The sequence below is a fragment of the Cryphonectria parasitica genome (assembly GCF_011745365.1).
Source record: "Cryphonectria parasitica EP155 unplaced genomic scaffold M406scaffold_1, whole genome shotgun sequence".
Lineage (NCBI taxonomy): Eukaryota > Fungi > Ascomycota > Sordariomycetes > Diaporthales > Cryphonectriaceae > Cryphonectria > Cryphonectria parasitica.
This window is the reverse complement of record NW_024468909.1, coordinates 6029637-6046842: the sequence shown is the minus strand read 5'-3', so window position 1 is coordinate 6046842 and position 17206 is coordinate 6029637. Positions and strand designations below refer to the sequence as shown.

Genomic DNA, 17206 nt, shown 5'->3' with positions numbered 1-17206 from the left:
ACCACGTATAGGGAGACTTGAACAAATTCCAAACCCATTCATCAATGTTCCCTGAGACACATTACTCAGTCTCGCTGCAATACAGCAGTTGTATATTGACGAGAAAACTGTTCTGCGATTCTTCTCCCAGATATCATTACCATCTCCTCATGCCAGGATCTTCAAGCACATCGCTATGCCGTGAAAATAAACAAATAAATATTGATAATAAACGCCTCCAACTCCACGATCGCCCGTTTCGTCCCTCTTTTGTTTTTGTGTCCTCAAATCAAAAGAAGCGCCACCACAAGAACACCAATATGATGAAGCCCAGAGCGCCAAAGGGCCCATACTGCTTGAGCAGCAGCTCCCAGTTGATGCGCTCGGCGGCGCGCCTGTACTTTTTGCTGTCGTCGCGCAGGCGGGAGCTGATCTCGCCCATGCGCTCGAGGCTGTCGCCGCGGTACAGCAGGTCCTCGATGTTCTTGGTCATGACCTTTGTGACGTCGCGCAGCTCGTCGTTGAGCTTGTCGAGGTTCTGGGTGGCGCGGGCGTCGCTGTAGGTGGCCTTTGTCTTGGAGATGAAGTTGTCAAACTCCATAAAGGCGTAGGGCCGCAGGGTCGGGCTGAGGAGCTGGGCCATGGGGTACATGGTGGTGAACTCGGTCGCGAGGTCCGAGAGGTAGGTGAAGGCCAGCTTGCGCGGGTAGGAGCGCTCGGTTATGCAGAAGTAGACAATGTCCGAGGTGATGAGGTAGTGGATCGTGAAGCTGCCCGACTCGATCGAGGCCTGGGGCTCGGCGTTGCGGTTGAGCCGGCGGAGGATGAGTTTGATCTGGGATTTGATCTCGGAGAGGGAGGACTCGGTCTAAGAGGCGCGCGGGTTAGCAAGGGCAGTGTTAGAAGTTTTGATTAGATGCTTGACTGGTTGTTGGGTGTGTGTGCAAGACTTGGAGTGTGAGAGACCAAGGGCGATGACGGCGGGGTAGAGAGAGGTTTTGACACGTACTGCTTCATCATCGACAGATGCGCAGAGGTAGAGGCCTGAGTTGGTGGTCCTGTCAGTTCTGAGGTTCTTGGTTGGCTGCTCCGAAGGGGGACGTAATCATACCATCAAGCCGTGCTATTTGTGTTGACCGGATCATCTTGGGTATCCCGTGTGTGTGTGTTTCAACAAGAGCAGTCTTGACCGTTGGTAAGAGAGACTGGTTGTGCTCTGCGCGGGTCCTAAATTCTGGAGAGGGCAGCTGCTCTTGGCCGGGGACTCTTTTCCCGAACGTGGCCTTAACTCTCTAGCGTGTCTTATTATGTCTGCCTGCTTTGATGCCTACAGTTGACTCAAACTGACTTCTCAAAGCTATCAGACAGGAGGGATCGTTCATATACAAGAAAGAAACCAGGGTGGAGGTTGCTCTGGTTCACGAATGATCAGGGTTGCAAGAAGGGAAACCTGTTTAAGGTGCAAGCATTCAGTCTCAGTGGATGTCGAGGCAATCAGGGGGGGGGGGGGGGCCACTTACATCAAGGCTGACCAATCGTACACAGAGTCACTGTTAGCTCATGTGGGGCCGTTGATAGTATGCAGCTGGAATTGGGGACAGCCTTGCTATCAATGGGGTGGGAGAAAGACGTGATAATCATTGCTTGCCAAAGGATGATCTCTTTCATAAATTCACTTGTGTTGTTGACCAACCTCGTGTATGCTGTGCCAATCATAGAAGCATCTTCTGTCGGCATTTGCTGTTGCAGTGAGAGAACCAATCGTTCCATTGCTTGGGACCTTGGTCTCCAGATCTAATGTTCCTCTACCTCCAAACCAAACCAAACCAACCAAACCCTAGCCTTTTTTCATCGAAGCGACTTCTGTCTTCCTTCATTCTCGGCTGCTGCTACACACGCATCTGCCATTGAATCTCTTTGAAAAATGACCTTATTTTCTTCAAGAGCAAACTCTTGGCCTGTCCTGATTCTTAGTCCTCTGTGTAGCAAGCACTGCAGCTCAGGACCCTCAGGTTCCCTATACAAGGGTCTGTCTCACTGGCGCTTCTGCAACCTCACCCGAACCTCACCAGATCCGAGAGTCTTTCAGAAGAGGGAGAAGAATTAAGAGTCTCTGTTTCTTGGGGTCACAAGCTTTCATTCTCTTCCAATTCACAGCACTCTTGAGTCTCTGGCAAGGGTCCCTCAGCACCAGCACCTAAAAAGAAGCTGGCTAGCAGTTGGACCATCTTTCTTTCCTGCCAGCCTTACTTGTCTTGAGCATCCATCACAACTAAACCACCATGGTACCTGCACAGGAAAAGGGCTCGCAGGTGCCCATGAGCAGCCAGCAGTCTAGTTCTGATCTTTCAGATCCTCCAGAATCTGCTGATGAGAACGAACATACCAGAAGCATTGTTGTTCAGCCTACCGAACCAGCTTCTTCCAACGGCCAACAAGTCCTAGCCAACAACAACAACAACAACACTGAGGAGATGATACCTGCTCTCGAGACCATGGTCATTGACAAACCACCACACAAACGTTCCAAAAGAAACCTTGCAAGGCGTACTACTCCTACTACCTCCACCACCACTGCTGCTGCTGCTGTTGCTGCTGCGGCTGCTTACGATGGTAATGACGAGCTTCCTGAGCAGGAGGACAAGGCGGCTCTTTCCACCACAAACAAGCGTCGGGTTGCTCCCAAAAGGTGCAAAGTAGACAGAACGCCCCAAGAGGACAGTTTAGGACCCCCTGCTGCGAAGAAGGCCAAGGTCACCAAACGCAAGTCCACCAAGTGGGACCCCGACTACGTGACCCAAAACACCAAATCTCCTCTGGTCGACGTGGATTTACGGGTAAGTCTTCTTCTATGCAAACTCAGATATCACCCCCTCCGCTGACTCGAACCTGCATGAAAGTCTCTTCTCCTCCAGCCTGCCGCCTGGGACTGCCTCACAGGCGAGGACAAGAAGGAAATCCTCGCCCTGTTTCCAGACGAGACACACATCCTTCACGCTGGCACGCCCGACGCGCGTCCCAACTTCGAATCTCTCCGCAATGACAACAGCTTCCGCCACGACGCCGAGGAGTACACGTCCAACCTTGCCAAGGGCATGCACGACCCGACCTGGCTCAAGGATGCCTGGACTGCTCACCATAGGCGCGCGGCGGGCGACTTTGACACCTTCTACATCCGCAAGGTCGAGATCGAGTGGGGCGCCAGCATCCCGGATGAGTATAAACCGGAGCCTCTGCGGTCCAAAAAGACTGGAGGAGGCGGTGACGACTCTCCGTCTAAGTCAAGTGATGGTCAGCCTGCTGAGGACAAACTCGTCGACGCCGGCGGCGAGGCGACAACTGTCCATGCTGGCTCCGAATCCTCGAAAAAAACGAAGAAGGACGGAATGGCCAACGAGACTCTTGAGTCGATCTGTGAGACCAAGGCCGAGATGAGCAACCCCAAAACTTCCAGCAGCATCTACTGCTCTACGGCGGATGACAGCACATCGGCCCAGGCAAATAAGGCTTCTTCTCCTACCGCCAAGGGCTCTCAGTCTTCTGAGATCGTCAAGGATGAAATTATTGTCAACGCCCATCTTCTTCCCAATGGTACAGCCCTCGGCGATTTTGACGATACGGCAAACGGCCTCACAGTGGATTCCAACAGCGAGAACCCTGAACCTGTGAAGACTGGTACCCAAACCACGCTGTAGCCAACCTACATCAACTTTTCCCATCATTCAACCCTCTTTCAAGCGCAGGCGGTCGTTACGGACGCAGTGCTGGGGAATGTGGAATGCACATGTGCTGGAGAAAACCACGACACCAGTTTAATGGGGGGAAATTGCTGCCTGGGCCTGGATAGCCTGGAGCCTCAAAACTGCTCGCTGTAAATAGAACCCAGAAAATACAAATATCATGACAAGTCGGCCCATACTAATGACTTGGAAGAATATTGCCGAAAAGAAGAACCAGCCGAGAAATCGTGAGGTTAGTATTTGTCTACATCAACCCCATCTATATCTCATCTTCCTCATCATCAAAGTCATCCTCCCGCCCCATCTCATACAATATCCTTCCCCCCTCTCCTCCACCAACGTCCGTCTGCGCATCAAAATACGGCAACACGATCCCGTCCCTGTCCTTGCGCTGCTTCTCCGTGAGCCCTAGGCTGAAGGTCGTGTCCGCAAGACCCTCGCCGTCATCGCCCCCACCAGCATCTTCCGGCGCAGCAACAAACTGCGGGTGGTCTGACAGCAGCGACAAGCCTGCCGTGGCGTCCCTCCGCGATGAGGAGGAGGAGGGCATCAGGACGAAGCGCTCCACAACAGCCCGCCCGCTCCGCCGCCGTAGCTCCATGTCGATGACGACACCCTCGCCCACCGTGCCACCGCCACCGCCGCCGCTATCCGCCCTGCCGGAGGAGGAGGAGCGAAGACCGATGAGCACGCCCTCGCGGCCTTCACCAAGACCAAATTCGGGCTCGGGAAGGCTGCGGTCCTGGGCGCGGCGGCGCTCGATGGCGTGGGACAGGCTGGATACACGCAGGATGGTGGTGGCGAGGTGGTTGAGCAGGGTAAAGGGGTGGGGCTCATACTCGCTCAGCACGGAAGGGCGCAGGGAGAGGGGCACGTCTGCGTGGTAGGTTGCCACGAGGGAGATGGCGGGGTGGGTGAGGAGGCTGGAGAGGAAGTTGGTCAGGTGGCGAGGGGCTCTTGCGGCGAGGGGGTTGAGCTCGTCGATGAGAAGGAGGGTCTCTGGAGATGATTGGATCAGCAACGACATCAGCAACAGCAACGGTATCAGCGCCAGAGACTTGAGGGAGGTTGTTGATGATGATAGGGAGGGATTTGTGAGCAGCAAGAAGGGATGACGAACTCGGAGAAGACGAGGCATCCTTGGATATTGGTGGTGCCGTGGGTGGTGGGCAGTGAGATACGATCTCGGACCGCAACTTTTCGAGACTTTTGCCTCGAGCCTTGATCAAGATATCTGCATGGCTGGGCTTTTGAATCGTGGCAAAGGAGATGAATATGATCTTGGTGTGAGAAATCTGTGCGAACTAGTCAGCGAGGAGAACACCTCTATCATTATTTGTTTCTGTTGAACATACTTTGGCTCTTAGTATGAATTCTTGTATAGCAGGACTTGCGCTCTGCTCCAGCGTATCGAGAACCAGGGTCAGTGGGCTGGCGCTGTCTCTCAGGTTGAGTAATTTTTGGAATAGTAAGAGGCTGTGAGAGCGCCTGTGGGCCTGTGCCGAAGGGGCCATGCTTTATGAAGCGTTAAATGAACCACAATTAGGATATGGTTGAGATCGAAAAGTATCATCACATGCTTGGGAGTTGAAATTGTTCCAGATGAGTAAGTCGAGGGCAGGGTTTGGCCAAAAGAAGGAAAAAAAAGGTACAGGGGTTGTGCATCCGGCCATAGCACACACCTTCCCGCTGGAAAAGGATCTTGTCATGCCTGTATGCCTGTGTCGCTAGTATTACTCGCTAGAAGTAAGTAAGTAGCAGCCCTATCCCAGCCGCATCTGCCCGCCACCTTAGAAAAGGTCCACCTCGAAAGCTTGTTCGAAGACCTTCACTCTCGTCCACCTAAAAACCATCTCTCCACACAAGATGAGATAGCCTGTCCCTGGCTTTTGTTTTCCCACAACAACCATTAAACCCTTGGCTCAACAAAGAAAAGAAAATGGCCGACAACTCATCAAGACGCGGTGGTAGGGCGCCTCGTGATCGTAGGGGCGGAGGGGGCTACAGAGACGACCGAGACCGCGACCGCGACCGGAGACGTTACGAGAATGACGGAGACAACCGCGACAACAGGCGACGCTATAGGTCCAGGTCCCGCGATAGAGACGGCGGCAGATACACCCGAGACAGAGACGGCAGACGCGATCGGTCCAGATCTCGCGACAGGCCGCAGCGTGACGGGCGCGGAGGGCGAGACCGTGGTGGTGGTGGCGGCGGTGGACGGGACGACTATGATTCTCGACGTACGAGAGACTACGACAGAAGAGGCGGCGGCGGCAGGGGTAATGGCACGCCGAGGCATAGAAATGGTATGTGGAGGACTGACAGTCTCGTTTGTCTGGTTGGAGATGGTCTACGAAAATGCTGACATCCCGCCTCCTGGTTCCTCCAGATGACCGCCGGCGATCCGCGTCTCCTCGTCACCCTGGCAGCCCAACTACTGCCACTACAGACCTGCCAACGAGGAGTAAGCCTGATATTGCCGAAGATTTGAGCGCACAACATTCGATGCCGAGGAGGGCCGGCGGGCAGGACGACGAGCCTGGCCGTACTCGCTCCAACCAAGATCCAGAGGACCGCTACCACGATGAGCGCGATCGAGGTCGGCAACATGACGACCAGTACCACGAGGACGACGGCGCCGCCGCAGCAGCAGCAGAGGCTATGGATGAGGACGAGGACCTCGAGGTGGAGGACGACGGCATGGGCGACATGGCGGCGATGATGGGATTTGGGGGCTTTGGCTCCACCAAGGGGAAGAAGGTCGTGGGCAACAATGTCGGCGCGGTGAGGAAGGAGAAGAAGACTGAATACCGCCAGTACATGAACCGTGTTGGCGGTTTCAACAGGCCGCTGAGCCCTCCCCGCTGAGAGGAAACTATTTCTATCTGAGAGCCATTCTGCCGCGGCCGTGGACGTTGGCCTCTTTCTCCCTCTCTCTTTCTCTTCCCGACTTGCCAGATCTGCGCCACCAACGATCGAGCGCCGGGCTCTCAATTGGTTTTTATTTTACATTGTCAATGGTCAGTCATCACGCCGAGCTTTTATCATAGGGTTAGATGCCAAAAGGTCGGCTAAATAAGCGCACAGTTTACACCTTTTTATCATTTCTCTTGACAAAGGTGAGTGGAAATCGTGCCACCAGTGATAATTTTGTATAAGCGTGCTGCAGCAGGCGCAGTCAGGCGATGTCGACTTCTGCTTGCTACCGGGGAAAATGCTCCATGTTTGGTGAGAAGGATGCAATTCGTTTCTGACGAGACTGTTTCCAATGATGATTTGCTACGTAACCTCTCCTGTGCCTGACCAAGTTTTGTCATGTGGCAGGAGGATCATGGAATAGCTTGCAACTCTTGAACTCTGTAGGCCACGCTTTTTTATTTTGTTTATCCAATAAACTCACTAAACATGTATGCAAAACGAAAATATACAAATCAATACACCTTTCAGAATTTCACCATATATACATGGATTCAATGACTTGAAGAATCTTTTCAATTATGTCTACAACATGTATCATCACAGCACAGCTGCTGAACCTTGATATGGCATCATTCTCTTCGTTCCGAGGACATGCCTGCTTCAGCCGACACTGCTCGAATGGCAGCTTCCTCTAGCCATATCTTTTTATTCCCTAAGAGGAAAGCAGAGCGGCAAGAGAGGACCTAAATCATCGTGTTCACCAGTCCGTAAACTCCCTTCTCGGTGTGTCCCATGTCTCAGAGATGAATGTAGTACAGCCTTCCAAATGCATACCTCTGAGAATAGCACGTGGGTGTGCTCATGAGATGCAGATACTTATGTGAGACACCAGGTCATCTACGTATAGTCTGATTTTTCATTTTCTATTTAACATATATAAACTACCTCACGCCTTGACCTGCTCGGCCGGGCTGTCGGTCGACCCACCAGCCTCCTTCTCCTCGTCACCAGCCCCGCGGCCCACCCGCAGGAACAGCAGCGAGAGCCCAGCCAGGAGCTTGAAGACGGCCGTCAGCAGGAGACACAGCTGGGGCGCATAATAGCGATAGGCCAGCCCCCCGACAAGGCCACCGACAAAGAAGACGACGATAAACAGGATCCTCTCATCCCTCGGGCGGTTCCGGCGGGCCAGCAGGCGCGGGTCGGAGAAGAAGTCGGCCATGGCGCCCGTGGCGACCTGGGTGGGCATGGTGGGGGGACCGTTCATGCCCTTGGTGGTGACGTTCTGGCAGCCCATGGAAAAAGACAGCAGGGCGACGGCGACATACTCGGAGCTGCCATCATTGCTCCGCACCTGACGGCCCCCAGATGAGGCCGACGACGACAAAGACCAGCACGGCCTGCTGCAGGATGTCGGCGACGACGAAGAAGCGCTTCCTGCGGGCGGCCAGGGCGTTGCCGATCTGGCCGCTCACGGCAGACCCGGCCCAGGAGGCGGCCAGCGAGGTGACGGCGGCGACGGGGTGGACGTCGGCCGGGTCGACGGCGGCGAGCTGGGCGGCGGCGAGGGCGAGGAAGACGATGTTGCCTGTGTTGTTGGCGGTGAAGACGCCCAGGTAGGGCACGCTGAAGACGTCGACGGCGGCGGCGGCGAAGGAGAGGAGGAGGAGGAAGGGGAGGTGCTGGGCCCGGTTGGGGTTGGTGCGCGTGAAGTCTAGGTCGGCCTGCCAGTAGGCGCGGGAGAGGAATAAGGAGGATGGGAAGAGGGCCGTCATTGTGTTTGTTTGGTCGTCGGTGGGCGGTGTGATGGGTAGTGAAGGAAGATGAAAAGTGGATGAGGTTGTGTATCTAATGAAGAGGAAGAGGAAGAGGAAGAGGAAGAGGAAGAGGAAGAAGAAGAAGAAGAAGAAGAAGAAGAAGAAGAAGAAGAAGAAGAAGAAGAAGAAGAAGAAGAAGAAGAAGAAGAAGAAGAAGAAGAAGAAGAAGAAGAAGAAGAAGAAGAAGAAGAAGCAGAAGCAAGGCCGCCTTTACTTCTCTCCCTTCTGCTGCCTTGTTGTCTTCTATGCCATACAGCCCAGCGGTTGTCTTCTATCCGGCGTGAGGGTTGTTGATTGTCTGCACAGAGAGTATGTACAAAGGTTGTGAGTTTTGAGATGGAAATCCCCGAGGTGGAGTTCATGAAGCATGTAGTGGGCAGTAATATAGAATTTATCCTCGGTGCTGTGATGATAGGCCGGCTTCTTCCGCCGCGGAAATATGATGCAAGTGCTCCATACTCGGGCACCTAAAGTATACCCCGTTTCTGAAGGTACAACCAAATCCGATGCAAACGATTAAGGACTATGGAACTCAACTCTATAAATATTTCTGACTATTGCTTTCAGATAATCCATATTGATTTACGACTGCATCCTGGATCTCAATAGTCAAGTTGCAAAAGTGTTATAAAGTCCAGTCTTTAATGCCAATCACTAGAACTAATTGTATTTATCATTGCAGTGGAGGAGCACAAATGAACTGGCTGTGTTTCAATACATATATCTATATACATATATAGATATATTCTTCACATGCCTCTGGCGCTGATGTTCAATACCACATCATCCTTTACAACTCGTTATCCACCGCCAACATCACCTGCTGACCCTCCTCTTCCAAAGTATCTCCTCCTACAGGCTGCTGCTGCTGCTGCTGCTGCTCTTGTTGATGATCAACACCTACAAGAACATAATCCTTCACCACCGCCGTCCCGTTCCTCAGCGCCTCAATGTCTTCCTGCGAGCACGTCATGAGCTGCAGGATATAACATCTACCCCCCTCGAACGGCAACAACTCGTTCCTCCTCCACCAAGTATCCCTCGTGCCCACCGTGCTAAAGATATCCTTCTCCCCCTCCTCCTCTCCCCCTTTGGCACTACCTCCTGCCCAACCTCCCGTGCGCGTCAGATCCACCGTCCCCGTGGCAATATCTCGATTCAACAAGGCCCTCTCAAAGATGCGCAGGGACGCCTCGGGCTGGTAGCTCGGCACCATGTGCCCAGCCTGGAAGACGCGCGTGAACGAGAGGTTGCCATGCTGCCGCGTCAGGCCGAACGGCACAAACGGCGGGCCCTCGGCCACGGTCAGCGGCGCATACCCGGCCGCGGCAAACGCCTGCTGGTGCCGGTGCGGGATGGCCAGCGAGGCCTTCTCGCCGCCGATCCAGTTGCACGCAAAGTCGCGGTCGCCGTACACGAGGTGCACCTTGACCCCGCCGTCCAGCAGGTCCGCGAGCGCCTCGAGGTGGTGGCCGCGCGGCATGTCGCCGTGCTTGCTGAACGCCTGGCTGACCGAGCCCGAGGCCCACGTGAAGTTGACGGGCACGCCCAGGGCGCGCTGCACCCACTGCTGGTTCAGGTAGCCCAGGTGGTAGTTGGGAGGGAACGGGTCGCCTGCCGGGTGCGTCACGTCGAACCAGCCGTGCTGTTGCGTCTCTTGGTACGGCTGGATGAGGATCTCTTGGCTGGCCATGGTGAGGTTTCGGCAGTAGGCCTCTACGTATTCCGGGTCGACTACCTCGTCGTCGTTGTCGTCGTGCTCCTCCTCCTCCTTCTTCTTCTGGGCCTGCGAGGAGCGCTGGGCTGAGAGGAGCTGGTCCAGGCGCTTACACTTGGCGGCCCTGTCCTTGAGGCCGCCTGGTCGGAACAGTTCCCAGAGCTGCCTGTGCTTGGTCGTCTCGTTGACCGCGACGAGGCCGTACGTGTTGTTCCAGGCCATGAATGAGTAGGTCTCGTCCTGCACCTCGACGTCGATGCACCCGTTTACGATGCCGAGCGTGTCGAGGTGCAGATAGTGTGTGCCTGGCCCAGAGATCTCACCACGTGAGATCTTCTCATTCTGTTTGCGAAAGACTATGTGTCTTATGTTAGTAATTCTTTGATCATGATCTGTGCTGGCGGGAGAAACAACCATACAGTTCATGAAGCTTGGTCCATAGTGACCACCATAACTCTCTGTCCAGAGACTAATCTTTTCATCATGAGGTTTATATTCTGGGAACCTGTAGTTGTTTTTCTCATGAGTATCACTGTCCACACACAAGAGAAAGACAGAGAGACAGAGACACAGCGAAAAAGAAGGACTCACTCCTCAAACCAAGTCTGCGCAAAATGCCACAGTGCCACAGCGGCATGCTCAGTCGAGTTGGGCGTCTGCGTCAAGTTCTGACTAGGAAACGTGCCGACGTAGAAGGTGGCGTTCTGCTCCGGCACCTCGCCATCCACCAAGTCGCGCAGCCTGATGGGCGACCACTCGTCGTCCCCCGACAGCTCCGACTCCATGGGGTTGTTGCGCAGCAGCTCGTAGGTGCCGTTGTTCAGGCTGTCGTACGAGAAGCCCACCTGCACCGGCTGGTCGATGAAGAGCACGTTGACCTCGTTGTTCCACGCCCACGGGTTCGGCGCCGACGAGTTGCTGTCCGCCTCGATCACACACGGCCCGTTCTCGCTCAGCATCCCCATCAGGCTCGACCCGCCCGGCCCGCCGTTCAGCCAGATGCTCAGCGGCGCCCGGTGCGCGTCCTTGCGCGCCTCCACAAACCAGAAGAAGGTGTTGATCGGGTATGTCTGCGTCTCGCCCGTCTCGTTGATCGAGTTGGGCGGGAGGTGCACATAGCCGCTGTAGCTCTTGACCCCGGGCGTCGTCTCGCAGATCTGGGGGTCCTTGTACGAGATTGTGATCCCTGGGTGGTGTTGGGAGCGAACCCAGGTGACTCCCTCGCGCGGTGGAGGAAACTGTGCAGCACTGAGGCCCGCGAGGGTGGCCATTGTGGCCAGGAGCATCGTGGGGGTATGCATCATCAATGAGAGTTTCTGACTCGCTCTCTCTCTTCCTCTTTTTCTCTCTCCCCACGTCCGAATATATCGTCTCACAACAGGAGAGCCTTGATTTGTTGGATGTGGATGGAGAATCAGCAGTGTGATAAACAGGAGTCGAGAAAAGATAAGAGCCCTGCCATTAAAAAGCAAAAGAGACGAGACACAAAATAATGGACAAAGACAAGAAGCGCCAGCTAAATAAATAAGTAAGATGACGGAGTAAACACAGAAACTCAATGAATGATTTAATTCCGGCCCCTGCTAGCAAGTGAGGGACTGGAGGGTAGGGTCGTTTCCTCTGCAGAAGCCCGGGGTGACGATAAGCCGCGTCTTACTACTCCGAGCACTACTCCGTGGTGACATTGCATTGTATGTTCCTATTGGCAGCCCAGGAGAAGTCACAAACGCTGGACTGAGTATACCGAGAAACGATGGCAGCAATCACCTGAAAAGTGTTGTATGTAAAGGGGAAGAACAAAAATCATCCTCAAAGACTTGTATGTCATGGAACATCGAGCGATAGCTGCACATTGAGAATGGAGACAGCATACCGGATCCTATTCATTTCTCATTTTTCGGTGCCATGCGGCGTCAGAATAAAATAATTTCTCATAACAAAAGGCTGTATTCGTTGTGGAAAATGCTCATCCGGTTCTTGAGGCAGCTGCGAAACAAAAAAGTACCACTGCTTGCTTGTTGTCTATGTCGTGATCACCACCCTGACCACCTTGAAAGCGCGCAGAAGAGGAGGGTGGTCGTGCAGCGGGCAGCCTCCTACCACCACTGACTACTACTACTCCCCCCCCCCCCCCCTTTACGGTTCAACTGCTGGCTCGTTCAAGAAGCCGTCAGAAGTGGTTGGCTCGCGTAGTATCCCGATCCATCGGCTTCTGAGCATCCTACGCCCAGGTGTAGCCGATCTTTACGTTCTCCTCACGGAGCTGCCGCAGCAGTCGTTCATAGTCCTTGCTCACCCAGTCCCAATATGCTGACCACGTCTGACACTGACCCGGACCAAACGCTCCCTTAAGCTTGTCGCCGAGCAGCAGCGTCGTCCGTAGCACACTGCGGCAGGCCTCCTCCTGCTTCTCAAACTCCTGCTTCACAGAGTTCTCCTTGAGCTTCGTGGATAGCGTCGCCCGGAACGCTTCCGCAATCGTGTCCAGGCGACGCACCGTCTCCTGAGGGTCAATGATGGCCAGTTTCGAGAGCATCAGGTTGCTGAGGGCCCGAATATCATTGTCGTCCCGAAGACCCGCGATCACCCGGTCGTACAGCTCGATGATGCTAATCCTCGACAGTGCCACCTCCATCAGCGCGTAGAGCGACTCGTATGCACCCTGTAGATAAATCGAGATTAGTCTCCTTGCAAACCTTCGACGATTATTATATGATGTGTGTGTGTGTGTCTCAAACTTACCTTGCGGATCTCCAGGCCATCGTCGACCATGATCTTAAATGGTCCCATCATAACCTCACGGATCAGCTCAGGTTTCACCACCGACTCGCTCAGGACGAATGGCATCAAGACGTTCAGGTGGCTGAGCACCAGGTCGGGCTTGTTGTGAGCCGCAGATGTCAAAGTCGTCATTCCCAGCCGACGGATATCCATTTCAGAGTCTTGGAGCATCGTCGTGAGCATCGATACGAGGTAGTTCTGCAGAACATGATCAAACTTATCACCGCTGTCTGCAAAAGTATACCGTAGAGCCTGGACGGCGATGCCTCGGAAGCTTGGGGACGAGTCACCCAAGAGTTTCTACAGAAGGTGTTAGCCTGCGGTCACGAAGGATAGGCATATTCACAGACACAAAAAGAGCAGAAGACAAACTTACATTCAGCCTAGGAATAAAGGTCTCGGGATCGACAATTGCCAGACGACCGATACACTCGGCAGAAACGGCCCGGTTGTCCTCGGCTTGTGGCGCGTTCAATAGGCAGTCCCAGATGGGAGCGGCAAACTGGCTGATGTCGATATTCTGTTGCAGAACCTCCTTGAGGGAATGCAGGAGCAGGTACTGTTTGACACCCGCCTCTTGGAAGCCTTGCAATATCACAGGCACATACTGCTGTGGGTTGCCGGCCGCAGCACGTCCGAGAGCCATCGCTGCAATCATGGACGACTTATCGTACTCGTCTCCAAAGTGCTTGAGGAAAGTCTCTGGCTCCAGAGCAGCGCGCGGTCCCAACCGGAGTGCGGCCTCGCCCAGTACGCTGAGTGCCAGGCTGCGCTTGTCGGGTTCTGTAGAGACCTCGGCCTCATGGACAAAGCTGTTGATGTCGACACCGCCTGTCCCACCGCTAGAGGCTAGTAGCGTGCCGATCACCTTGCCAACAATCGTCGGGTCGCCATTGATACCTTCCTGGAGCATGTTGCTCATCAAAGCCTCGCCTTTCCCGGACGTGCCGATCTGGGTCACCAGGTCCAGAAGAGGATTCAGGGTAGCCGCCACGACGTTGACGTTGACAAGACCACAGATGGCGGTAGTGATCTGCGGGCTGACGGTGCCCTCGCTGTCACTCGACACCAAGGAAGCCAGGATGGTGAGTGATGGTCCCAGGAGCTGAGCATCGTTGGTGCTCAGGATTGGAATCAGATCCTCTACAATGGTCTCTCTGGTGGCCTGGTCAATCGCTTGCTGCCCAGCCGAGGACACCATCAGGTGTTTCAGTGCTTGGATGCTGGAGTTTCTGAGGACGCGGTTTGCCTTGCGCAGCTGTGCCGAGAGCTCCCCGGCAACGTCTCGTGCCCATGCGGCACTGAAGCTGGGCGATGTTCGGGCAGTAATGTCGTCCACGGCCTTGACAGCGGCGAGACGCGTCGTCTCATTCTTCAGTCGATCTGCAATAATAGACAGGCCCTTCTCCCTCTTCTCTGCAGGTAACAATTTGGCGCCTTCGGCGTCACTTGTCCGAGCCAACAGCGTTCCCAGCGCATGCAGAGCCTTCTGTCGAACCTCAGCGTCCGCATCCATAGCAGCAGCTCGCTCGAGGATCACATCGAAAAGCTTGGACAGCTCCCCCTTGTACTTCTGGGCTGTCGTTCGCGACCGCGGTGGGGTGATGGCCTTTCCAACCTCCTCGACAGTCTGGATCGCCTGTGACGAGATCTTGTAGAACCGGTCATTCACAGCTCCAATCACCCCATCGACCATCTTTGAGAGATGAGGCTGCAAGAGAGCAGATGAATGTGTCTTCGCAATGTCGCTAAGGAATTTGAGAGCCGACACACGAAGTGTAGCTGGCGTGGCTGACGCGGCGCCGCCGGCACCGGACATGGACGTCGCTGTCGAGGTAGAGATCGTCTTGACCGCATCAACCACAACGTCAAGGATCTGGTCCAGATGGTCTGAGAGTCCACCCTGCTGGACGAGGATCAAGTCATCGAGGAGGTTCATAGCCGACTGTCTAGTGGGTAACGACTTGCCCTTCAGCAGCTTGACAGACGCCTTGACAATCTGCGGCGTGAGCTTGGAAAGGTCGGCGCGCGGCCCAGAGGGAGGAATTCTATCCATCTTGGGCGAAACGAGACCGCTACCCGCAGCGCCGGGGGCTCCAGTACTGCTCTGACGCCTCCGCTTGCGACTCTGTGGTGGCATCTGTCCGTCGGGCTGTGCAACATCAAGAGTAAACTCGGGTACCAAGCCCACGCCAGTCTTCCGAACAAGAAGGGAGGCCGCGGCGATGATGTCCAGACGGACATTGTCCTCGCGCTCGCCGAAACGCTTGATCAGTAGAGGTGCCACACGCTCGTAGAGCACACCGTTCTCCAGGAGATCACCGTTGCTGCGGGTGGCGACAAGGGTATGGAGCGCCTTGGCTGCGCACCTGCGGACCTTCCAGCTCGCGTCGTCATCATCATCAAAGCCACCACCGGCCTCAAACTCATCATCGTCACCGAAGTCGTCGTCCTCCTCCTCCTCCTCCTCGTCGTCGTCTTTCTCTCCATCATCTCCCTCTTGGTCCTCCTCGTCCATGTCTTCATCCTCGTCATCCGCATAGTTGGGGTCATATTTGAGATATCGAAGACAGGCTGCAATAGCGTCATCAGTGTAGGGGCGCATCTCTGGCGGACATGAAGCGAGGAATGCCTCGAGAGCAACCAGAGCCGCCTCCCGCACTTCAGCAAATTCCGGGGCCACATCGTCCCCATCACCGAACTCTTCGAGATGCTCCTGCAGGACATCCTCACTCAGGGAAGAAAGTGTGAGTTGGGCAATGCTGCCAATGTGCTGACCGAAGCGGTGAGGAATGGACCTCGCCATGGATCCCATGATGGTGAGATACAGCCGCCGGGTGACAGCGTCCGTCTGAGGGTTCTGCAGGACCTTGACGGCCCGGGCGATGAAGGAGGCAAGCTGGTCATCCAGGAGGTAGACGGCCAAGATGGACACAGCAATGACGGCCTTCTTTCTCACTGCGGACGTGGCGCTCTGGTTGTCCAGAAGGCCGAGCACGACATCTTGTAAGGCCTGAACTTCCTCGTAGGGGGACAGCATGACACCAAAGCACTTGACCACCTCTATTATGACGTCGACGACATCAGAATTGACCTCCCCGTCGACCATTCCCTGACCCGGGGCGGGCAGGCGTATGGCGGAGGGCCCCTTTTGTGAATTTGACGAGCGGCCCAAGAGACGGGGCATCAACACCCTACTTATGCTGGCGTATGCCTCACTGACGTCTTTGGGAGATGGTATGCCCGGCCGGGGTCTTGGGAGGGCCTCGATAACGTTTCGGAGGGCGAGGGCTGGAACCGAGTTGTCGACGGAATTCTGGAGTCTCATGGTCGTCACCTTTTCAATCAAAGGCGCGATGAGATTACTCGGTATCTTGCAAACGAGGGGCCCGAGGCTACATCGGGAGAGGAGAGCAGTGTCAATACCAAGAACAGAAGGAGTATCATGGCCGAGGAGCGGCGGAGATAGGAGGAGGGGAGGGGCGAGAAGCTTACCACTTGATGGCCTGGTTCTGAACCTCTCCGTTCTGATCATCTAGAGCCCTCACCACATGGTCGATGGTTCGAGCGGCAGTGTTGTAATCGTGATGGAGCATGTCGGCCTTACCGGTGTTGAAGACGGTGATGAGGTCGTTCAAGGCCATGAAGCGGAAATCCGGGTCGGTGTCGTTCAGCTTCATGAGGAGCTGTGTGACCGTAGCCGAGGTCGGGTTTTGGGGAATGCTCATCGCCATCTTGAGGGATGGATGGATCGCGTTGCGCGATCACGAGCTCTTGTGTATTATGGCAGTGAACAGTGACTGACTGGCAGCAACAATATGGATGCTGAGGCTGTAATGGACGTTGACACAATCTCTCTGAAGGGCCAGGTAGGACAGCACCTATGTCAACAAGGGAAGAAGATGCTAAACCCTGTCAGAAAAGGCCCACTCGACCTGGGGTAGGGTAGAGTGCGGTGGTAGTCTGTTGGTATTTGGGAAAAGGAGAGTAATGTGGAAAAGAAAAGAGGCAAGTGGTGTTGTTAGGCTGCTGGTGCCGTGTTGTTGATACGCCGAAGGCAACTGGCGAGCTAGAGTGGGCAGGCGGGAGCTAGGATCGCGGGGTCGAATAGCTGCAGCTCTCAATGTGGGGTACTGATTACAAGAGGACCGCATCATGGTGGCCTGTGCTTCTGCACTAACAGGCTGCTTACCGTACTCGGCACGTGCTGGAGTATCATTGTGCTTGTCCTAGGCCGCTAGGCTACTAAA

General features: G+C 54.9%; 6 protein-coding genes across 6 annotated transcripts; 2 read left to right on the top strand and 4 right to left on the bottom strand.

The window, feature by feature from the left end:
- Nucleotides 1-31: 31 nt before the first annotated feature.
- M406DRAFT_101090 (uncharacterized protein) lies at nucleotides 32-1391 on the bottom strand. Its single transcript, XM_040914942.1, has 3 exons — nucleotides 1091-1391; nucleotides 989-1023; nucleotides 32-847 (listed from the first exon to the last, which is right to left on the bottom strand). The coding sequence occupies exons 1-3, from the start codon at nucleotides 1122-1124 to the stop codon at nucleotides 269-271; spliced, it is 648 nt and encodes a 215-aa protein (XP_040782000.1). The 5' UTR covers nucleotides 1125-1391; the 3' UTR covers nucleotides 32-268.
- A 1296-nt stretch (nucleotides 1392-2687) lies between these two features.
- On the top strand, nucleotides 2688-3194 carry M406DRAFT_224165 (uncharacterized protein; the record flags this gene model as incomplete). The annotated part of the gene is made up of 2 exons (XM_040915679.1): nucleotides 2688-2816; nucleotides 2880-3194. Coding segments are annotated over 2 exons (444 nt in total), but the record flags the coding sequence as incomplete, so codon positions are not given.
- Nucleotides 3195-3978: 784 nt separating this feature from the next.
- M406DRAFT_59828 (uncharacterized protein) lies at nucleotides 3979-5233 on the bottom strand (the record flags this gene model as incomplete). The annotated part of the gene is made up of 3 exons (XM_040924651.1): nucleotides 3979-4718; nucleotides 4840-5014; nucleotides 5075-5233. 3 exons carry the CDS (start codon nucleotides 5231-5233, stop codon nucleotides 3979-3981), a joined length of 1074 nt encoding a protein of 357 aa, XP_040781998.1.
- A 1198-nt stretch (nucleotides 5234-6431) lies between these two features.
- Nucleotides 6432-6590, top strand: M406DRAFT_247081 (DUF1777-domain-containing protein; the record flags this gene model as incomplete). Its single annotated transcript, XM_040916446.1, has 1 exon — nucleotides 6432-6590. The coding sequence occupies one exon, from the start codon at nucleotides 6432-6434 to the stop codon at nucleotides 6588-6590; it is 159 nt and encodes a 52-aa protein (XP_040781997.1).
- A 997-nt stretch (nucleotides 6591-7587) lies between these two features.
- M406DRAFT_326438 (uncharacterized protein) lies at nucleotides 7588-8416 on the bottom strand (the record flags this gene model as incomplete). Its single annotated transcript, XM_040920086.1, has 2 exons — nucleotides 7588-7995; nucleotides 8033-8416. The coding sequence occupies 2 exons, from the start codon at nucleotides 8414-8416 to the stop codon at nucleotides 7588-7590; spliced, it is 792 nt and encodes a 263-aa protein (XP_040781996.1).
- An 832-nt stretch (nucleotides 8417-9248) lies between these two features.
- M406DRAFT_336567 (carboxypeptidase S1) lies at nucleotides 9249-11446 on the bottom strand (the record flags this gene model as incomplete). Its single annotated transcript, XM_040921164.1, has 4 exons — nucleotides 9249-9541; nucleotides 9572-10531; nucleotides 10595-10680; nucleotides 10767-11446. The coding sequence occupies 4 exons, from the start codon at nucleotides 11444-11446 to the stop codon at nucleotides 9249-9251; spliced, it is 2019 nt and encodes a 672-aa protein (XP_040781995.1).
- Between the last annotated feature and the right edge of the window lie 5760 nt (nucleotides 11447-17206).

Excerpts from the sequence above, each read along its gene's own strand:
- M406DRAFT_101090 (XM_040914942.1), bottom strand. The coding sequence starts at position 1,124 with ATGATCCGGTCAACACAAATAGCACGGCTTGATG. Across the intron at positions 1,024-1,090 it reads ACAAATAGCACGGCTTGATG|GCCTCTACCTCTGCGCATCT; the intron begins GTATGATTACGT and ends CCACCAACTCAG. Across the intron at positions 848-988 it reads CATCTGTCGATGATGAAGCA|ACCGAGTCCTCCCTCTCCGA; the intron begins GTACGTGTCAAA and ends CGCGCCTCTTAG.